Source organism: Mesitornis unicolor, unplaced genomic scaffold (assembly GCF_000695765.1).
Source record: "Mesitornis unicolor isolate BGI_N332 unplaced genomic scaffold, ASM69576v1 scaffold5549, whole genome shotgun sequence".
Lineage (NCBI taxonomy): Eukaryota > Metazoa > Chordata > Aves > Mesitornithiformes > Mesitornithidae > Mesitornis > Mesitornis unicolor.
This window is the reverse complement of record NW_010206425.1, coordinates 70,832-85,468: the sequence shown is the minus strand read 5'-3', so window position 1 is coordinate 85,468 and position 14,637 is coordinate 70,832. Positions and strand designations below refer to the sequence as shown.

At 34.9% G+C, this 14,637-nt stretch overlaps 1 protein-coding gene across 1 annotated transcript in view; it reads left to right on the top strand.

Moving 5' to 3' along the window:
- RPAP3 (RNA polymerase II associated protein 3) overlaps nt 1-14,254 on the top strand; it is a 16,058-nt gene extending 1,804 nt beyond the window's left edge. The window contains exons 4-16 of the mRNA XM_010191739.1: nt 746-873; nt 1,459-1,580; nt 1,956-2,026; nt 2,922-3,053; nt 4,414-4,541; nt 6,191-6,312; nt 6,722-6,792; nt 6,951-7,067; nt 8,925-9,136; nt 10,311-10,506; nt 11,377-11,474; nt 12,575-12,675; nt 13,766-14,254. Of these exons, the coding sequence (XP_010190041.1) occupies nt 746-873; nt 1,459-1,580; nt 1,956-2,026; nt 2,922-3,053; nt 4,414-4,541; nt 6,191-6,312; nt 6,722-6,792; nt 6,951-7,067; nt 8,925-9,136; nt 10,311-10,506; nt 11,377-11,474; nt 12,575-12,675; nt 13,766-13,857 (1,590 nt within the window). The 3' untranslated portion in view covers nt 13,858-14,254. The remainder of the gene's footprint in view (nt 1-745; nt 874-1,458; nt 1,581-1,955; nt 2,027-2,921; nt 3,054-4,413; nt 4,542-6,190; nt 6,313-6,721; nt 6,793-6,950; nt 7,068-8,924; nt 9,137-10,310; nt 10,507-11,376; nt 11,475-12,574; nt 12,676-13,765) is intronic.
- Nucleotides 14,255-14,637: the final 383 nt, after the last annotated feature.

Here is a 14,637-nt window from a genome sequence, read left to right as displayed (position 1 = left end):
CGGCTGAAAGATTTCTTGGCAAAGAGTGATCTGAGGGTACTGGTCAACAGCTGACTGAGTATGAGCCAGCAGTGTACCCAGGTGGCCAAGAAGGCCAATGTTATCCTGGCTTGTAACAGAAATAGTGTGACCAGCAGGAGAAGTGATCATGCCCCTGTCCTTGACACTGGTGAGGCTGCACCTTGAGTACTGTGGTCAGTTTTGGGTCTTCACTATGAGAAGGACATTGAGGCACTGGAGTGTGTCCAGAGAAGGGCAACAAGGCTGAGGGAACTGGGATTGTTTAGCCTGGAGAAGAGGAGGCTGAGGGAAGATCTTATCGCTCTCTACAGCTACCTGAAAGAAGGTTGTAGCAAGGTGGGGATTGGTCTCCCAAGTAACAAGTGAAAAATCTCTTCACTGAAAGGGTTGTTGAGCATTGGAATGGGCTGCCCAGGGAAGTCACTGAGTCACCATCCCTGGAGGTATTTAAAAGACTAGTAGATGAGGTCCTTAGAGACATGATTTAGTAGTGGACAGGTTATAGTTGGACTCTAAATAATCTTTAAGGTCTTTTCCAACCAAATGATATTATGATACTTAGAATATTTTACTTAAAATAGATGTTTTACAGTAAAGCAGTACTTTGTGTGAGATGATAAAGATGTTTGAGAGGTCTAAAATGCAAGCTTTTAATTTCTTTAACCAAATATTAATGTCTGTCAGTGTACAGTAATTTATTAATAAGACTTCCTTCTATTCACAGGGTAATAACTACTTTAAACAAGGGAACTTTGATGAAGCTATAAAATGCTACACTAGAGGGATGCATTATGATCCGTACAATCCAGTATTGCCCACAAACAGAGCATCGACTTTTTATAGAATGAAAAAGTAAGACTTGCATTGTTAAATCCTTAATATTTTCTTCTTTCATATGCTGTGTTCTGTTTTTTTTGTCAGGTTTTAATTCTTGATTATATTATTTATCATGCTGCAGTACAGTCTGTGTAAGACTGCTGTTGCAACCTGCTTTGCAGTTTCAAAGTAAAATAGGAATTGCCAGGATAAGTAAGGAATCTGGTAGTCTCATGGTTTTTTGCTCTAATTTCATGCTGGAAGTTCACTGTCTTCTGTGTTAGAGTGTAAGACTTCAAAAAAAGAGAGGAAGTTCAGTATCTAATTTGCCGTTCAGAGTCAGTAAGCTCTGTTGCTAAGGCTTGAATCTGTTTTGGCTGAAGGGTATAGGAGAGTTGGTTATTCTTTCTGTTGCAGTAGAGATTTTTTTCTGTTTTCCTTTCCTGTTTTAATGTGTTCTAAATCGAGAGATGTTTAAATGCTTGTTCTGTGCCCTTTCTGAAGCATGTAAGATTTCCACTTCAGAGAGAACCCATAAAGCTTCAGAGTATGCTAAGTTGCTGAAGTATTGGGTTTTGTTACCTAGATATGTCCAAACTAACTTACTTGTATTTTTGATAGGTTTTCTGTTGCAGAATCTGACTGCAATTTAGCACTTGCTTTAGATAAAAATTACACAAAGGCTTATGCCAGAAGAGGGGCTGCTCGGTTTGCTTTGAAAAATCTTCAGGGTGCTAAAGAAGGTGGGTCTTTTTTTAATTTCTTCCCTTAAATTTATAACAACTGCTTGTCTGCTTGCTTGATTAAAGCTTGTGTGATATGCTTATTTGTTATGGGAATTTAATTTTCATTTCCTGTAAACAAAGAAATGAAATACTGTATTGCATATTTTTCTGGCAAGGTAAAATTCAAGTACCAAGTCTAAATTATTACTATAGATATTAGAAGTTTTAGAATAATTCAGCTTTAAATGCCTTGGAATAATGTGTTCTATGTAATATCTTGGGCTTTTTAGGTGACTACAAAAAAGGATCATCTGAAAAGAATGCTCTTATTTTATACTGTGGTTACTAGCCTCTATTACCTACCTGAAATATTGTTTTCTGATCTTCTCATAGATTATGAAAAGGTTTTAGAGCTGGATGCAAACAACTTTGAAGCAAAAAATGAACTGAAGAAAATTGATCAGGTAATAGGATTAATAGGCCCTAACACAAATTAATACACCCTGTTCAGTTTGTATCAACTTAAATGTATAACAAGTATATAGTTCAGCAAAATCTCATGTGCTTTTTTGACATTTGAAGTTCAATGAGGTCAAAATCTGTGGTTGAGGTTCTCCTGCATTAACTAGCATGTATGCAAACATCAGTATAGAATCACAGAATATTAGTATAATGGTGGAACAGCAGACTAAGATTGGATGTGTGCACCAATGTGTATGCTTTTAAAAAAACCATCTTCCCTCAGATGTTTTTCCTACCTCCTGTGTTAATGATTTTTTCAGTCATGCTTAGTATTTTGTTACCTGCTTGTAGTCCCACTGATTGCTGTGGTATACCGAACCAGAAAGTGGGTTTAATGCTAGCATAACATAATACTCCACTGCAAGTCTCATCCCTTTCATGACAGGGAGAGAACGTTGATTGTGATGACCTTTTAAATATAAACTCACCTGGCATTACTATGTGAATATGCTTATACCTCTTCAACTGTAATGTTGAAAGTGCTTGAAAAATTTATTTTCAGAATGAAGACTCAAAGTCTCCAGTAATTGAAGAAATAAATGATTTTTGAATTGGAATACATAAAGACAGCTTCCATGGGTCATTTTACACTGTGCTTCAGAAATTACATACTTTGTATTTACCAAGTAACATTCTGACTCACAGTGTCTCATAGAAATACATTTTCAAGAACAGTTTAGAATGATTGCTTCAATTTGCATTCAACTTATGACACAGACACTTTTGTTAAAATGCTTGGCAGATTTTTGCATCTCAGAAGTTTAGAATTTATTGTAATTTATGTTCTGAAAACATGTAAGTGGGGGAAATATTGAGGGAAAAATTATATCTTTGCAGGCTCTGTCATCAAAAGAAAGTTCAGAACAGAAAGAGTTTGAAGATGTGGTCAAATCAGAATTAACAGATGAAGAGAAGAAGTGCATTGAAGACCAGCAGCTCAAGCAAAAGGCTATTACAGAAAAAGATCTGGTAAGTCACAGAATCTGGTGGAACAAAAGAGAACTAGGAAAGTGGTGTGCTATTAGCGAGGCAGATGTGTTAATTAAACCTGATACTGTCTTGAACAGTAAAAACAGTATATTTGACATAATCTTAATTGTTTCCTGTTTTGGGCCCTATAGGGAGGGAATGGTTACAGTGAGGTCTGTTTGGACTCTTCTGGAGGAATAATTATACAAGGTAGCCTTTTACAGCCCAAATTGTGCATGATAAATTTGTAATATGTAGTAAGATAAGTAGAAATTGAATTGTATTTCACAAATATCCCATTTCTCCAGGATTATTTGCATCTCATCCCCTGCTTGTCCAAGTAGAGTTGCGGACTATTTCTTGTGTTTTCAAACCTATTGCATGGGGAAAAGTAATTAGAAAAAGGACTTCAGGGAGTGTAGGCAACAATAACAAGAAAAATGTATTTCTTAATACATGGTCTTGAATCACAATTGGCTTATTGATTCCTCCCCACTTCTGCAATTAAGAAACAACATTATCAGCTAAAATAGTTTTCTTTCTCTTACCTAGCTATTTAACTTCTGACTTTTTATCAATATTCTGGTTTCCTATATTGGTAGTAAGAGTTAACTAGTAGGAAAAGAATGAAAGCATAATTAAGTAGGTAAAAGGAACAGAAGTTTGGAGAGGCCACGGAAAAGAAATACCAGTCTAGTGCAATACTTTATTGGTCGCGGAGTTGATTCACTGTGGGCCTGTTCCTGGCAAGATTGGATCCTGTCAAGTCTGAACTGTGGCCTTTTTTTGCCAGTGAGTAACAGAGAAGGTAATACATGACTTCAATATTGAGAAGCAAAAGATACTTTTTTGTTTGTTTCCGAGATACTAAAATTAATGTAATTTTGTTGTATGAAGCATTAATTAGAAAATAAGAGCAATGTTTGGGCCCAAGTAATATTTGAGGATAACCGTTTCATGGATGTAGCAGCATAAAGATGAATTTGTGCAGTGCAGACAATAGTCTTGAAAGGGGAATTGTAAAAGTTCAGCTTTGTCAGCTTGTTTCAATTCAGGAGGTGCATGGTGGCTAATCCTGCACATTAAAGGCAAAGATAAATCACAAGTCATAGGCTTATAACATTAAGCCTGCACTTAAACTATGCATGTAGCAATTTTTTTTTCTTATCCTTGAAGTACTACAGGTTTTTTGTGGTCTGCCTCCAATATAAAGAAATATGCGATAAATATCTGCCCTGTGGTGGGTGTTCTTTGTGATCCATCTTCTTGATATTGTGACCTTCTCTACTAAAAAGGATAAGAAAAGCTCACAGAACTGATCTTTCTCAACGCCCTTTTTTTTCTAACCTAAATATTACAGGGTAATGGTTATTTCAAAGAAGGAAAGTATGAGACTGCAATAGAATGTTATACCCGTGGTATAGCAGCAGATGGCACCAATGCGCTTCTACCAGCTAACAGAGCCATGGCCTATCTAAAGATTGAAAAGTAAGTATTATTGCATGTACTTTTTGTTTCTTTGTTATGAACTACATGGAAGAGTGATCCAGTAGATTTTCATCCAAGTTACTGTTGCTCCTTTTAATTCAAAACAGTAAGGGAGAGAGAACAACTCCATATGTGTGATCTTACAATGCATTTCATAGGAAAGAAGTTCTTAGAACAAAATATCATCAGGCTAAAATTATAATTTCTGAAGTTAGATTTTCATTCTTCTATGTGTGTAAAATTCTAGATATTCAGCTTTCTCAAATGACCTACTCAAAGTCTCTTTTGACTATAAAACCCAGACAGCTACTAAGTATTGCACTGTAAAAAGAAGTGGATTATATCTATATCTGGCTATTAAATCTATATAACACATGAGAGTTTTTTCTGGAAATTGACATATTTTAAAACATTTTTCTTTAACTTCAGTAATGAAGACATTTATGTGTAGTTAGTTTGTTCTTAATTAAGCTTTATCCAGACAATCCAGTAACAGTAGGAAATGCATGCTTTCCAGTAAATGAGAGAAATTCCATATTGCTGTTTTTGACATCTGATTTATTTATTTATTTATTTATAACTCCCTGATGGTATGGTAGTTTAATCCTTTTAAACTGGTAGCATGAGAAGCAGAGAGCTGAGCATTATGTTGATCACCTGTTCTAACATGACGAGGCTGGGTGTCTGTAGAGATAATATATTGATCTCAAATTATGAGATCATAAAATAGATTGCACAGATAGTATTTCTGGCACAACACTTGTAATTTAGTACTGAAGCCATAGAAGACATCATAGTGCAAATAATGTTCTCATAGAATCAGAGGAAGTGGTACTTTAATTGAATGACCAAGCAAGAAAATAAATTCTGAATGATAAATCAGTGTGTCATGGATCTTTATATTTCAAAGAGAACCCAAACATTAAAAACAATAGAAGCTCATTCTTAATCTTATAAACATCTAGAACTGATAAGAACTGCAAAAAAAACCCCAAAAACTATTTCCATAGATTTAATGGTAGATTGAAGGAGGAGAAGAGAAATGAATGAAAATATTTTAATGAGCACATAGTGGAAACATGATCGGATATAACTAAGTATAACTGGGATGAGGGAATTTGATCTTGCAATGAAGCAGATACCTTAATGCAAGTATATACCAACTTCTCATTCTAAAATAATTAAGGACAAGTCACAGAAATTCAGATTTAGAGAAGTTTATTCTCACATATGCTTACTTCTCCTTTCTTGTATTTTTGTCTTTGTAATGGTATTTCTGGTTTTCAGAAGTACAAAGCTATGATTCTAACTTTCAATTTTAAGGCTATTTAATGTTTAAAGTGGACTCTGTTCTGACAGGCTTTAAATGTTTGTTTTCACAGAGGAAGTGAATTTTTCTGTAATGATAAAAAGAGAGTCAGCTATGTGTCATGAGATGCCTAAAGATTTGTCTGAAGTTTCGAGGTGCTGAGAAAACATATTTAATATGTTTACTTTTATTCTACTTTTTAGCTCAGTGTTGTGTATTTATATGTATATAGTTAATTAAGATCTGTATTCGTATTTTAATTGTTTTGGGTAGGTCTGTCTTTTCAGTTGGAACTACCTCTTGAGACTGATTATTAATTTTGTACTACTCTTTTGCTGAGATATGAAGAGGCAGAAGAAGACTGTACACAAGCTCTGGTTTTGGATGCCTCCTATTCTAAAGCCTTTGCCAGAAGAGGAGCTGCCAGAGTTGCTCTTGGAAAGCTAAAAGAAGCTATACAAGGTATGACTTCTAATTAGCCCAAGTGTGATAAGAGAGAAGGACATTCTTATTTTTTTTATCTTCTGGGGCAATTAAATCAATTGCTGACTAATTGAGGTTATCAGTGCAAAAGTTAAGAATTATGGAGTTTTGTTGTGTTTCATTGACTGTGTAAAACCTTTTGTGCTGGTATCCACATGATCAGAAGACAGTTTTGTCTGAAATTACAACTATTGTTGCTTATGATAAGTAGTAAGAAATAGTTTGAAAAATGCGTTTAAAATTTAGGTCACAATACAGGCATTAGGATGACTGCCTGCCTTTCATTATTTTAGAGCTGTGAATGGTAAATAGAAGGTTTAAAAAATTGCCAGGAGTACTTTGTATCTTGAAATGTCTGCAGTTTTCATACATTATTTTTTCCACTCAGATTTTGAAGCTGTTCTGAAGCTGGAACCTGGAAATAAACAAGCAATAAATGAACTCACTAAAATAAGAAATGTATGTATACTTTAGCCTTTTTTTAATGTAAGCATATAGTAATAGAATATTTCTATTCTTTATTATGTAATTTTTAACATATCTTAGAATTATTCCTCAAACCTTTGATCTTTCAGACAACTTACCCTTTTTTTCTTCTTCTTCTTTTTGCTTTCCAGGAATTAGCTGAAAAAGAACAGCAGACTCATCAAGAATATCCCGCAGTATTGATAAAAGAAACAGAAATAAAAAATATAGTAAAAGTGATTGATAATCCGTTACTCCTGAAATCAACAGTAAGTTGTTTTGTAAGTTACTTCAATGGTGGGAAAGTAGAGCTTGAAGTTAAAATCCTCTTCTTGCTTACTTATGTAGACTAACTTTTAATAGATGCATCTTGCCTGTGGAAAGCCCAAAATTTACAGATTTACTCTTTCGATATTTTTCAAGAACGTAACTTCAGCATTTCCATATATATGTAACAGCAGTGGTGATGTAAGCGGTCAGCCTACACTTCCACGCATAAGAAACATGATATATGCCTGTACTGTAACATGAAATGGGGAGTCAACCCCCCAACCCTATCCTAAATCCATAGCTAACATAGCAGTTGAGAGTAAATGAGGAGGCAGTTGAGCCTCCATGTTTAATTGCAGACTTGAGAAAGCTCTGGGTAAATTTCCCTTCTTTTCATCGGCTGTTGACAGTTTCTATAGCAGCTGTGGTGTTGACAGGACATGTTGCCTACCCATGTTACATGCTGGTGTCACCTACTGCAAGAGTCTTGAGTCTGTGTTTTCATCGACATAAACTGTAGAATAGCCAGGTATTAGGTTTCAGGAAGCACTTTGAATTATCAGTGCTTTTAGTCAGATTAATGAGCTACATATGACAAATTATGATGATACAGAGAGTAGTATCAGCTTTCTTTATGTATTTGACTTCCCCTTTTAGTACACTTAAACTTTATACATTCAGTAGTGAGTTGTGTGAATAAAAAGCATACTCACACTTTGTATGGAGTGCTGTAGTGTTCTGCTCTTGATGATTTCAAATTTTTGTTTATTGCCATTAAATACGTAATTCTGATGAATCATTTTAGTAGAAAATGTGTGATTATTTTAATAATTTTTGGGGGTGCAGAAGTATGTGCTCTCTATAACCAAATACAGTATTTCTAGAAACCTAGAAGAATTTGTTGTGAAATAGCTGAAATACTAGAGACAATTTTATATTTAGTTTTTACTTTGACTGCTAAATTAGTTGGAGATGCTAGATTGATTTTTTTTTTTTTTTTTTTTGTTACTCTGTTAAGGTAGAATAAGTATAGGTGAAGCATCTGTGGAAACCACTAAAACTGTGGTTTTAGTACCGCCCAAGGATTGTAGAGAGAACTGTAATTTTGTTTCATATCCACCAGGCAGTCTCCTAGTCTTAGCACTATGATGAGATGGTATATAGTCTAAGCAAACCATGTGCTGTCATCAATACACCAACAGGACAGGACTTTTTGGCATGATTTAAAGCAGTTTACAAATTGCTGTGAAGATTTCTCGTAGGATTGTTTGAGTTGAACAGAAATCTGCCATTTCTAGAAGTCTGAATCACTGAGTATGCCTAATTGTGTGTATTTGCATCTGTATTTCTAGAGCAAAATACACTATGTTCATGTTGAAGAAATTAATTTCCTTCCCCCCCCACCCCCCCCAGTAAATGGTGCTTCCTTGAAAGACCTGTGAAGGTGGTGCTAGGTGATGGTCAAAAATAATGGATATCATGCAGAGATTTTAAACAAGCTGAAGCATTTTACTTAGCATGACCTCTAATGGTGGAATAATGAATATATGTATTATGTATGTAACTTGGTCAACCAGCGGGGCTAAGTTACAGATATTTATCATCTCAAAATTTTAAGTTGAAGGTAAGGATACACTGGTTTATGAGGTTAAAGCGATACAATAATGATAAAGCTTCCTGTAGAATGCCATAAAGTTTCCTTTTTTGCCATTTATCTTTATTAAAAGTAGCTTCCATGTGCACCACTACAGATGAAATTGTAATTTAATAAATTAAACACAGCTATTTATCTGGGGCCTATATATGATGATGATGTCTAGGCTATGCACATGACATGAGGTATGTGTTCTGTTTAGAAGCCTTTGCAAAGAATAGCCATTGAAGAAATTGATGATGACACACCAGACTGTGATTTACCCAGCACTACTTCTTCAGTCAGTAACTGGAGGAATTCAATGAATGTTGAAACAACAGAGAAACTAGATCAGGATGATCAATTTACTTCAATGGACATTCCAAAAGCAAAGCACTTGAAAATAGAAGAAATCAGTGATGCGTCACCATTGCAGTAAGTATAAAAATCCTGATCCCATTTTTAAAGGGTAAACGTAGTTGAAATACAACCTTCATTTTCAGATTTCTACGTGTGATGAGGTATTGAACATAATTTGGAGAATTTGAATTAAAAAGAAAATACTGAAAGAAACTGCAGTTCTTACACGTCTGCATCTTTGATCACGCATTGGTTGAGACAAGTATAATCTATTTAGTGTCAGATGGAGAACTAGTCTTGTTCTTGCACTTCAAATATAAGGAAACTTATAATATTTTCCTGTATGCCATACCCTTTCTTGTGCACTTCATCTTCCCTAGCTGTGATTTTTATTACTATTATTTTAGAGCAGATTGTAAGCAGAATTCAAACATTCTTTGCACACCAGTTGTGAGAAAAGGAGCAGGTGAGATTGTCACTGCTCTTTCTGCTAAGCAGGCAGCCAGTAACTTCAGGTTCACTCAGAGTTCCCAAGTTCCACTGTGCTGGCTGTGCAAGCTCAAATCTTGCTGGCTGAAACTAGAGTGAAATATAGAAGCCACTATCCTAACTTTATCCCTTCTAAGTGTTGTCTGCTGTGTTGTCATCACCTCACTCTGTTAATAGTAAATACATTTTATGGAATTCTTATTGAAGAATTTCTGAGAAACACCCTCCCACACCCTCCTTTTCCAGCTCAGTCAGATGGATTTACTGTGAAGTGTCGAAGAAAAAAGTATATTTCTTAGCCATTTTATAGCTTCGAAAAATTGAACGGACTTAACTGACAAGTTGTAGGACAGAAAATAGCTCCACTGTAATCAGTGTTGGAAACGGTTTGTTCATTTGACATGGTTATTGTTTGGCATCATGAAACTGCAAAACACCTGGTATTTTTTTGCAGCTCCACAGGGTAGAAATCTGCACCATAAGATGCAGTTATTTCCAGAAACAAAATAGAAAGAGGCTGAGCATAAGTACTTGCAGAGGTTTTTTTTTGAGAAAAGGTGAATCAAGTACAATGCTTCCGCAATTTGAAGTTCGTTGGTTTTTGTTTTTTTTTTTAGATACCTGCTTAAACTAAAATACAGTATTTTAAAATATTTTTATTGTATTTTAGCTTTTAATGAATTGAAAGATCTCCATTTAGGTACTAAGTGTACGATTTCCTTAAATGTTTTCTTGATTGTGTTTCAAAATCTCTCTGTAGGCTTCCTGCTAGCGTGAAAGGAATTTCATCAGTGTTGCATCCATCTTTCCCTGTGAACAAACAGAGAGAAAAAGAAATCAGAAGGTCATTTGGATCTGCTTTTCCAGTCCCTGCTGTTCCTGCAAATTCTTTCCAGCTTGAGTCTGACTTCAGGAAGTTGAAAGATTGCCCAGAAATTATGTACTTGTACCTGAAGGTATGAAACATAGTATCAATTGGACAGTTTCTTCAACTGACACTGAAGGAACAGCGCAGACTTGGATGGAAAGCGGAGCTATGTTTAGATTGCCTTAACAGTGTACAATAGTCCCTTTCTTTAGTTGGCTTCACGTAGTACTGAGTAGTTTGATCCACATTTGAGTATTTCTCCTCTTGTACATGACTCTTCACTTACCTCACTTCGAGTACAGTCTCTGCATAATCTCTTCTTTCAAGCATAAGCCCTTATTCTATAAAGACTTAAATATATTTAGTTACCATGTTAAATTCTGATTTTTCAAATGAGTGCCTCTAGGGTAATTAGATGCAGCAAAATTTTTACCTCTTTAAACTGAACAAATGCTTGAAACACATGAATCTACATAATGTGTACTTCTGCTTGTATGGATTTTGCAAAATATTTGCTTAGAATCTTTTTTAAAGGAAGTTAACCATCATCATCACACAAAACAAACAAAAAACCCCAAAATTAATCACACAGAATCGCTCGGTTGGAAAAGACCTCAGAGATCATCACGTCCAAGCGCTCCTGTCTACCCCCTAAACCATATCCCTAAGTACCTCGTCTACTCGCTCTTTAAATACATCCAGGGAGGGTGACTCCACCACCTCCCTGGGCAGCCTGTTCCAGCCTCTGACAACCCTCTCAGTAAAGAACTTCCTCCTTAATTACAGTTGTTCAACATCTAATAGTGTGACTATTAGTGACTAAGTGACTTGTTTTTCCTTTTATTTTTGCTTTCATGCACTTAGTGTTGTCCAAGAGATCCTAAAAACTAATTTCTAATTCTCATGACATAACTGTATTTTTTTTGCCTGAAAATAACAGTTTATTTTTTTTCCGAAGCAAATAGAACCTTCGCTTTATTCAAAACTGTTCCAGAAATCCTTAGATCCAGACTTGTTTAACCAGATACTGAAAATTCTACATGATTTCTACATTGAGTAAGTTTAACTCCTCTTTTTTATTACATTGCTTATTGTTATACTGTTATATTGTTATACATAAAGCTAATATTGTGCAGTTTTCTATATTAACTTTCTAAAGCTGAGAAGTAGAGGGTTTCATTTTTGTGCAAGGCTTATTGTGATGCATTCTGACTTTTATTTTTAATTACCTGCTAGCATTTTACAGTAGCCTGTAGTAAATGTGTATTGGAGCTAGAAGGTCTGATGAGACAGGACCTGACAATTATTTTTGAAATTTCTATCCATGCTACCATTTGAGTATTAAAGTTCATTTTGCCTGTCAGAGACAGTGTATCACTTCTCTGAATTACTCTGAGAGCATTCTCAGAATGTTTTTCTTGTGTTGCTTTATGGGGAAAAGCAAATGTAAATTGTTAGCCTTTTCCTTGGTTTCTCTAAAGCAAATATCCATCATGTGGGTGAAACATAACACTGTAAGAAATACAGTCCTACGTTTGGTGGTATGACATGTAAAGACTAGGAAATTGAAATCGTTTGCTGTAAGGTAAAAGACATTTCTTCTGGAGGGAGACAGGACAAGCTATGAAAGAAAAATACTGTTTGTTGTTAGTGTTTGTAACAAAGAGTTCCTGTTTACTGTGTACCAGAAGAATGTAAAATGAACACAACCAAGAAATTTTCTGCATGTATAAAAATGATGGCAAGTATAATCTGGTGCTTTTTGCTGAGCTTCCTGTGACCACAAGATGCTACTTCCCCTTGCACACCCCAGTATGTATAAAAGTGGTGACATTATGGCAAAATGTAAGCATTAAATCATATAATAGCTATTCTGTGTGTTAACAGCTATCAGCTTGCATCAGTCTAGGGCTGCTAGATATTTCATCACTCTTACTCTGTATCAGAATGATACTTGCATAAAGATTTCTGGATGTTGACTTTTTGCTGGGTGGAAGAATGAACAGGGAAGGTAAAGGCAGGGAATATGAGAGAAACAGAAGGAAATTCCATTTTTCCTTTAATTTCTTGTTCCTGAAGTCTTTAATATTGCTTGCAGCTACTGAATCTTTCTAATAAAGAGTAGTTATTTTTATATTTCTAATAATTTTTTTCAGGAAAGAGGAGCCATTGCTCATTCTTGAAATCCTCCAGAGGCTATCTGAATTAAAAAGATTTGATATGGCAATAATGTTTATGTCAGGCTCAGAGAAAAAAAGTAAGTAATTCAATAGTGTCTTTTTAAACTTTGTTTGTGATACTATAGAATGTAGCAAGAAATATGTAAAATTTAGTGCTATTTTTGTTGTTTATTAAGTGTAATAATCTTTTAAGTTTAGTTAGTTGTCTAACTTTTTGATTGTTTTAGAAGTTAATATGAACGTCATGTAATTTTTCTTCATCTTTTAATTTCTTATTGAGACCTGAAAACTAAGTCCTTCTTTTTTTTTAAATTGGTAATTTCACTGCATTTTAGTCTGATAAAGTAAACTTCTCTAACATTTCAATTTGTAGCTGGTAATGTTGCAAATTGATGTATTTGTATGAAATCTTATAGCTGAGATGCAAGGTATCCAAATTACACGGTTTCCACAATTTATAACCATTTCTTGGCAATCCTGACTTTACTGTAGGCATAATGATTGCAGTCGCTCAGCCTGGTTGTCTGACCTGTTCTTGAGAACTTAAATGAGTTTGCAATTCAGGTTGACACTGGCTTGAGTTCATGGTTTATGAAAGTGGTTTTTGTCTCAAACATTTTCTTTATTTAGCGCACCAGATGAGACACTTAAAGGCAAAACATTTCTCTGGGACCAAGTAATGTCAGATTTACTATCTACAACTGAGTTTCTCTAATAACCACTATACTTTCAAAACTTTGATATGTGAATCTCCTTAAATAAAAGCACTTGTTTGACTTACTGAAGTACAAGTAAATTCCTCTTATGAATTGCATTTACGCCTTTAACCTGATGTAAGCTTTATCTGCCATCTGCCATTAACTTTTATCTTCTGCATTTAATGGCATAGTGCCAAGATAGTAAACAAAATAAAAGCTGTCTGTTTGTTGTCAGGATTATATACCTGTTTAGGGAAATGTTGTTAGGCAGCCTGTGGGCATCAAAACAAAGTAATAACTTCCTTTTGCTACTTTTTTCATGCCTTGAGTAGTTCTAAAAATGTACTTGTATTTCAGCTGTATAATCAAACCTCAAACTTAACTACTCTCACTGAGGAAAGAATTGGACCAAGTGTCCTTAAGAGTGAATCACAAAAATAACAGTTCGCATTGGGATTTTGTCTTACAGTTACACAGGCATTGTTCAATCACGTGAACCACATGGGATTGAAAGATATTTCTGTTGAAGATTTGGAGAAGAAATATGGCATTTTCTCTTAGTGAGATGGCTGATGTGAATTTCTGTTTCTGCACTTCTTTCATGTGAAGTCAGCTGAAGAAGCCCATAAAGACTGGAATTTTGTTGCTTTTGTATAAGTAATGAAACTTTTAAACTTGGTTTAGCCAAATGGCAAGTGCCTGAGGAGATAATTACCTAGTTCTGCAAGTACATTTGCTTTCCAGCACCTAAAATAATACAGATCTACTTTGTCTTCAGTGGAATCTAAAAAACAGTTGGGCAGATTGGCATTCAGGATTTGGACTGTAGATAGAGATCTTTATTAAAAGCAAAAAAAAATATATATATATAAACATGTCTTTGGTAAGAATCAGATGGTGTATATTAAAAATGAGCATGGTTTTTTATTTTAGAAAATAAACTGAACATTGAATTGAAGATCTTAAAAAATTAGTAATTTTTTATTTTTATAAGGTGTCTAAATTATTCTTCTCTAAGGATACACCGCATCTGAATCTATAATGTGCAAAATGAACCTGAGGTGCAATGGCCAAAAAATCCCAGAATTGTGTTTAACCAAAAGCTTGAGTTTTAGCATTGACAGCTGAGATATTCCTGTGAACATCAACTGTAATTGCAGAATAGAAGGAAACCAAATACTGTAGAACTAAACTAAAAGTGTTTTCCACTTTTTATCTTCTTTGGAGAGTACTTTTGAAATAATCTGATGAAACTTATCTTTTGGATCAGTTGTTCCTGCCAGGTAGAGTCCTTAAGAAGCTTCAGGAAGCTAAGCAGGGTACCCTTCCAGTATGAAGAAG